Source organism: Theobroma umbraticum, unplaced genomic scaffold, assembly GCF_002168275.2.
Source record: "Theobroma umbraticum cultivar Fairchild unplaced genomic scaffold, ASM216827v3 scaffold_56.0, whole genome shotgun sequence".
Taxonomy (NCBI): Eukaryota; Viridiplantae; Streptophyta; class Magnoliopsida; order Malvales; family Malvaceae; genus Theobroma; species Theobroma umbraticum.
The window spans coordinates 13,203,680-13,211,519 of record NW_018397256.1 but is presented as its reverse complement, the minus strand read 5'-3'; the positions used below and the strand labels follow the sequence as shown (position 1 = coordinate 13,211,519).

The following is a 7,840-nucleotide window of genomic DNA, read 5'->3' as shown; positions in this document are numbered from 1 at the left end:
AGATTTCTAATATTATTGCATTGATGATACTGACGGTGATGCCAATAAATGGAAGAAAATGATATATAAAATTAATTGGTGCATAATTCCATTGGAGGTGCTCAATAATAAGGATGATCATGATCTATATGAAAGGAAAAGAAAAAAAGAGAGGGAGATGGAGAAGGAATCAGGAAGGAAGGAAGGAAGCAGAGCAAGGTGGGTCCCCTTTCATCTTTGTCTTGTCTTTCTAACATAGTTAGCCAAGGAGTGGTTAGGATCCTGAACCATATGCATGTGCATGTTAACACTCACATGATCATCCATGTGAAGGGGAATGGAGAGAAGTAGAGGGAAGAACATGAAGGCTGAGACATGCCATGAACTGCACCATGAACCTAGCTAATTAGAAAGAAATTGTCTAGATTAATGTCCTTAACAGGCCCTACACACATACAAAAATATCAGCTTCCCCTTATGCAAATTTTAAAGGTTTTCATGCTCCAGAACTGGTTGAAAGCATTATTGGCCTTTTTCAGGGAGTAGGCCACCAACCTTTCCCTTAGCACTCCTGGAAAAAAAGTATATTGCCTTTTGGATTTTTACATGACTCACTTGATCCAACGCATCTAAAACAAAGATAAATACCGCATTAGGAAGACAATCTCAGCACACATAATTTTTGGGGTTTTTTTTTAAAAAAGTTTTTTTTGAAAAGCTTTAAAGGCCATATGATTGTCTCTTCCCCAACATTTCCACATGAGATTCTATACACCATGATTGGATACACCATGATTGGCTTTGACTACTTTTTCTTCTGAGGAAGATCTCACCTTTGACTCCTGAGTTCTCACCCTCCCTCTTTTTCACTAAGGTGTGCAATTCAAGGGAAGCCTTTTACAACGAGAGTTTGTACGACAAAAACGGTACTAATTTTTTTTTTTTTTACTAGGTTGATCAGAAGGAAGGAAGCACCCCACTTACACCAGACAAACTCTGTTATTTTCAACTCACAACTTGATTTTCAACATCAATCAATCACGAACAGGATTAATTGGCATCAACTCTTGATTAGATATCTTACAACAGAATTACATCCTGGTAAAATTATGTAACTTGTCTCGACATTTTTTTCCCATTTCTTAGTTGATTCGGGGGACAGCACTATCACCTCGTGACAAGTTCAAATTTCAAACAGGTTGGCAGGGCAATTTGTTGTTTTAACTGGTGCTAACTATACATGTAATATTCTTTAAGAACAAGAGCGCAAACAAGTTAGAAATGATTGAGAAATCAAGGGTGTAACAGATGAGATACCATTAGGATATTATTAGATTAGCTATTCATAAGAGCCAAACATAGCCTAATAATTTAAGGGTTCTTGACTTGATTGAATGATTATACAATTTATATATGTATGTGCAGCAAGAGGAGCTTGTTTGTTTCTTTTTTTTTTGGCTATATCTGAGAGATAAACCTAGAAAGCATGACTTGGGTGTTTCAAATCAAGGTACGTAGGGTACTCCACCCCTTTGGAGGGATACAGAAAAATCAGGGTAAAAACATGACTCTTATCAGCAATTGATCAGTTTATAATAAAGTGCAAGAGATCATTTCTTTGAAACCAGTTGCCAAAAGAATTTATATATATATATATATATATATATATATATATATATCAAAATCACTCTAGCAATAGCAGGCCATGGCTGTAACTGGTGGAGTTGCAGCATGTTTCTTGAGATAAGGAAAGTGGTAGGTCAGGTTAAAGATCAAGAGGCCAAAGGGTGGCAAAAGTTCAAACTCTTAATGATGGTAAACTCACTAACATGCCATGATTTAATCACCTTTGCTGAATCAAAAGTAAAACAATATAATGAGAGTAAACAACTTTATTTTTTGATGGTTGTGGGGAACAAAATCAATTTCCAAACAGGTGAACCATCATGAAGTTCCATTGATAGAGACTAGACACCAAAAACCAAAAAGCAAGCATTAATTTTATTACCACTTTATATACTTGAACATTAAGGTTACATAAACCATATATGCATGCAAATTAATCAAATGGCAAGAGGTTAAATTGCATAGGGAAGTTGTTTCTTTAACCAGGTAAGAATATCAGTTAAAGACAATTGCAAAACAGAAAGGAAAGAACTGAAAGGAAACAGGTTAATTAGGCCTGCAACATCTTCTTTACTTCCCCCAAATGTGCCAAAATGGTTTGTCTGTCTTATTAGACAGTAGCTGTTCAGCCATGGAAGTGCTGCCTAATTGGTAATTATGCTGTTTACTGAAAGAAGATCCGGACTACGAAATGAAAATGACTTTGAGTAAATTTTCAGCCATATTCTTAAAACGAAAGTACCTCATAAAAGGAATAAAATGTATATCATAGACAGGTCAAAGTTACCATATCTCCTGTTGAATATATCCCTGCAGAAACTAATATATTATTGGTAAAAAAGGGCCAGGTTGTTTACAGATTGTAAACAATATTGAAGCCAATCAAGATTTTAATCAATGTTTTTATTTAGTAAGGGATAAGATGTATATCCTAAGAGATGCTTTAGTTTCCTTATTCATGGGATTGCTTAAATTAGCTTACTTACCCAATTTAGAAAGTGAATGCTGCTATTTTTAGCTTACTGTTTTGATAAACTTAGAATAATGCTGGCAAGTGCTTGCCAGCTTACTTAATGTAGAAAGTGTGGGGAGGTGAATGGAAAAGAATTGCTTGTCTTGGTAAGTGTGGGCTTGGCTTTGACAGGCTCCGAAACTATGTCTGATGATCAGAATGCATAGGATAATTAACATGCCTTCTTGACCTGAAAATCATCAGAGAGAGAGAGGGGGGAGGGAAACGATGGGCCTACTAAAATCATTAGAACACCCACTCAATCACATTCAGTGTCCCTTTTCTTTAATCTTTAGCAGCAGCAATCCCCAACCAAAAGCCTGCTCTTGGTTGAAAAGGGACCTAAAAAAACCCTTTCAAACCAACAATCGAAACAAAAGTTGGTCATTTTTCAAACCATCCGTGATCCATCAACAAGGAATTTGATCAAATTAATTTTGTCTATTCCACTTTCCTGTGCATCCCAGGAACTATGAAAGCTCTTTGGTTTTATGGTTGTCTGTCAGAATGTCTAGTTCATATTATATCATGGTTTGTAATTAAAATTTTCCTATTCCTGAAGAACTGCCCTGAACTCAGTTAGGTTTGTTATCCAAATGTGCATAAGACATCAACCTGTTTAACTTCTTTGCTATGATTATTCCCTATCAGCTGTGACAGAAAGAAGCATCTGTCCTTTATAAGTTTTCTAACCCTTTATTCCGTATCAGTAAGTTCCTTTCATGATCATTGATTAATTCCCTGGAAGAAGTATCTTCTAAGTTCGAACTCTTCATGAGCAAATCATGTTAATGATTTCCTAAGTCCTCACCAACTCCAAAAGACTTAGTTAAGAGGACAAAAACAGAGATGTTTCCATCATTTTTACTTAAAACCGGTGAATTACACAACTTGTTAGAGAAAGAATAAAATTACTTTAAAAAAATGATCCGCCCATCACGCAAGTCAGTGTGATAGTGAAATAATTTGTTCGATGTTATATTTGAAAATAATAAAAGGACGATGGGTTTGTACTGTTGCTTTGAAAAGGACAAGCGTGACTTTGCCTAATTCTAGGCAGTTAGTTCCTGTGAATTGTGAAAATATGGCAATGCAAGTAAGGACTTTAGCAGCTTCACCTTGCAAAGCACAAGAGTGAAAATGGAAATTCCTACAAATTCAATTGGAAAGAAAGAGACAGAGCAGATGATAAATATCATAGTAAAATATATCATAACAGAGCTTACTGTACATTAAGCATATCATCCAATGGGGTCACCTGGTAGACACTAGGACCTAAAGAAAGAGGGTCTACAACACTTGGAAAATAGTATGTGGGTAGGTTGCGACTAAGAGAAGAATGGGTTAAAATTAGCAAATCAGTGCCATTAGCAGGGAAGAAAGTGCAAAGACCAACCAGCCTAAACTCTTCAAGGCTTGGTGTGACAGGGTTATCAAGCCTCAGCCCGAACGTTTTCAATGACTGGTGGAAAAAGAGAAAAGGGAAGAAAATAGAGAAATGAAGAAAGGGTGGTGCTTGATTTGACATCCTTGACACTAGACATTGCAAAGTTCAATGGAGCCATAGTCAAGCAGTTCCTCGATCATTTGTTCGATATGATCCTCTTCGAGAGGTTTGAACTGCTGGGTGCTTTCAACCTGAGCTTTCTTGACAACCCAATTGGCTTCTGTCTCTTGCGCTTGCAACGGTTTCTTTTCCAGCACTCGAACTCCAATTCCACTGTCTCTGCCTGCAATGCCATTGTTGCTGAAAACATGTGGAGTCGGCGCCTTGTTATGCGGCTCCTGCCCTGACTGCTGCTTGGTCAATTGAAGTGAAGCCATGTAGCATTTGTGTAGTTTAGCCGTCAAAGTTGCCGACAGAAGCTTGGATGAGGACGATTGAGGTGCATTTGGATTGTAAGGGAAGTTGGTTCTAGCCCTCGGTCCGCACATAAGCCTTGCAGCTTCATCGTAGGCACGGGCCGCGTCTTCCGCAGTCTCGAACGTGCCTAGCCAAATTCTAGTCTTCCTGCAACAAAACGAAAAAATCGTTTCACTTAGTACTCATAAGGGAAAAAGACAAAACATCCCTGACAGGCTGAAACCTCCATGGCTGTCCAAACTCAGGTTTAACTTACAAGAGGGGATGGCGAATTTCAGACACCCAAGATCCCCAATGCCTCTGTCGGACACCTCGATATCGTTGTTGTGGTCTGGCCATGTTAGTGAAAGAACAAAGAAACGTTTCCTTTGGGAAAAAACTTGCTTATGGAAAAAGCCTGAATGAGCAAATGAGGCAAGAGATTGATGATGCTAGGGAGGGAGGGAAGAGGGAAGAGGGAAGGGGGGCCTTTTGTAGTTGACAGACATATGAGGCAATTTACTGTCATCCAACTTGAGAAATTTATTTGGGTCCCACCAAGGCTTCAATGTTATTCCATCTTTCTTCTTTATCTATTTTGTTACAGTTGGCTAATTGCCCAAGTGATAGATAATTTTCAAACTTAGACCAAATTCAATTAATTCACATGGATATAATAATAGCTTTTCTTTCCAATAAAAAAAATAGTTGTGGGAAATGTTGAACTGTTGCTTTTATCACCCTTTTCTTCCCCATGAAAATCTAAGGTCACATTCCAATAGATTCTTCATGTGAATGGTCTTTTATAGTTCAGATAATGACTTCAGCAGAACCCACCAAGTTGCTCTATATAAAAACAGAGGATACAGACCCTTTTTCTGTTCTTCTGAACTATAAACAATCTTTGAACATATCATGAAATCATTTTTATTATGCAATTTTGTAATGAAAAAGTTTTGTTCTAGTGTGTTTGTTGGAACTAGTTGATAACCAAATCGGGTGTCATGTGGGAGTTTGAACACATTAAATTTTTATTTTCTTTTCATATATAATTGCAGAGCAAATTGTGTTCCTCAAGAAAAGATTCTGTGCATCAATTTGCACTGGAATGATTGGGTCAATCCGATGTTGAATGCATTGGATTGAAGAATCTTGGACTGCAATAATTACCATACCAATCCAAATGATTTGATAAAATCCCCATTCACTATTCTCAGATCAAATTTGCCCCCCAAGACTGTCATTCACCTGAGCTTTCATGCATAAACTCAGCCACAGAGGGTTTCTTTTTTGTATTTAATCCTCGACATAAACATCACTAACACGGTGATGATTCAACGGAAGGAAGATAGAATTTTCTATAAAGCAATGGTGGGCTACTTTACAAGTGGAATTTGCACCTTTTTCGTGTTCATGAAAATTCATATCTGATAGTGAAGTTGCACAAATTTTTAGCAAATATCTCAACAAAGGGTCCTAATTTCTGCACCCACTACATCTTTTTTCCCCTTATTTTCTCTATTTTTTTCTTCTCTAGGGGTTATGATCCACCAATCAATAAGCCTGGTATTTATTTTCATGAACAGCAGCAGAGATGTTACGTGGAAGGGTTGCTGCAAAATAGCGGCAAGTTTCAATGTATATGGAAAAAACCAAAATCATGTGTGTCTGAGATTGCTATGTCCCATGTGTTTCTGTTTAGCCACGTGCATGAAGCAAACCCTTCCATGCTTTAGGCTTGTCCTCTTTCTGCAACGTCCCTGCTCTCACTTTGGCAATCCACCATCGTGAGAATAGCAAATACTACAAAATCTTCTATATCTGAACTTGTCTGAAGATTAATTTGCCACTCTTTTTATTTTTTGTTCTTTTTTTTTTCCGCTTAGGTTTGGACCCTTTTTGCTTAATTGACGATGCCTTGACACTGAAGTTTCTTGACATTTATTCCTGACACCAACAAATAGAACAATATTCAATAGGAACGATTGTCCATAAATAAAGAATTTCTTTCAATAATTTGTTTACTTAAAACATAAAATATATATATATATATATACCTTTCCTTTTCTCAAAAGAAATTCATTAGAATCAACATTAAATATACTATACCTTAAGCTCTAAGAAAGCATGGGATCTCTATTTAAAAAATAAATAAAAAGCAAAGCCCAAGATTAATTTTATTGCAGATAAGTTACTTGACTTCTTGGAGTTTTTTTCCTATTTTCTGCTCTTCATGTTCTTGTATGTTGTTCTTTCTTTTCTTTTCCTTCTTTTGTGTGTGGTTATCATTAAAAAGCTTTGTTAATGCATGCCAACATACCAAGTGAAAGGCATGTGGCCGAGACACAGAGAGTTGCAAGCAGCGTAAGCCATCCTGGACTCCCTTCTTTCTCAGCTGCTATTTCTGACTATTTTTGCTTCCTTGATGAATCCGCATGACACAAAAAGACACAGCACCTTCATGACAATACGCCTGCTACCTAGCTTTATTTTCTAATTCCTTGGTTGTTTTATAGGATAATAAGACACACATCAAGCGAGATATTAAATGAAAACACTACATTTTTGTTTAACTTTTTGTTGACAAAAATGCAAGTTTAACCTATTAAATTAACCCTATATAGCCCTTTTCTATGAGTGCTACTGCTGTTAGCAGTACTATGAGTTTTTCAAAGCGTATAATAACCGTTGCAAGTTCTTTCACGGATGGAAACAAAGAGGGACAACCACAGCAGCAAACAGCATGTAATTCGACTAGAAAAAAACATTGAAAAAGTTGGTCTCACTCCTGGTTTACAGCTAACCATCGACTGATATAACTCAATATGGCTAGAGAAAGAGGGAGAGAGATGGGTCAAAAATGAAATCAGCCAAGACTGTAAGGATGAAGACAGATTGAAGAAAAGAAGAAAATCCCAAAAGAGAAGAGGAAGAGAGGACCCACGCTACAAACGCGTTAGGAATGGGACCCAAAAGCATAACATGGGTGATGAATGATGATGGAGATGGGTGTTGTAAATTATAAAACCTCCTCGAGGTTTCAAAGGCCCCCTTGGTCTATTTGTTCACAGGTTTCTTTTTTCTTTTTTTTTTTTATCTTCAAATCCTTACAACCTGATCACATGCACACACGGTCCCGTCCAGCAAATGAGGGAAAAACACAATAAAAAGTTAAGAGAAAGTGCAGGAATAAGAACATGGAATATCGCCATCATTTACCAACATTAACTTGTTTGCGTCATTGAGTTTTTCTTTTCCCTGCCCGCATACACACACATCGTCTTAGCTTGCATATACACATGAATACTTTTACCTTCCAGGCTTGTTCTCTTGGTAAGAAGCTTGCTTGGAAAGCAGGAGGCTTTTGCTTAGGCTTCCAA

The 7,840-nt window shown here is 37.2% G+C and overlaps 1 protein-coding gene across 1 annotated transcript; it reads right to left on the bottom strand.

The window, feature by feature from the left end:
* Positions 1-3,801: 3,801 nt before the first annotated feature.
* Positions 3,802-4,935, bottom strand: LOC110411138 (protein PPLZ02-like). Its single transcript, XM_021421171.2, has 2 exons — positions 4,738-4,935; positions 3,802-4,628 (listed from the first exon to the last, which is right to left on the bottom strand). Exons 1-2 carry the CDS (start codon positions 4,818-4,820, stop codon positions 4,154-4,156), a joined length of 558 nt encoding a protein of 185 aa, XP_021276846.1. The 5' UTR covers positions 4,821-4,935; the 3' UTR covers positions 3,802-4,153.
* Between the last annotated feature and the right edge of the window lie 2,905 nt (positions 4,936-7,840).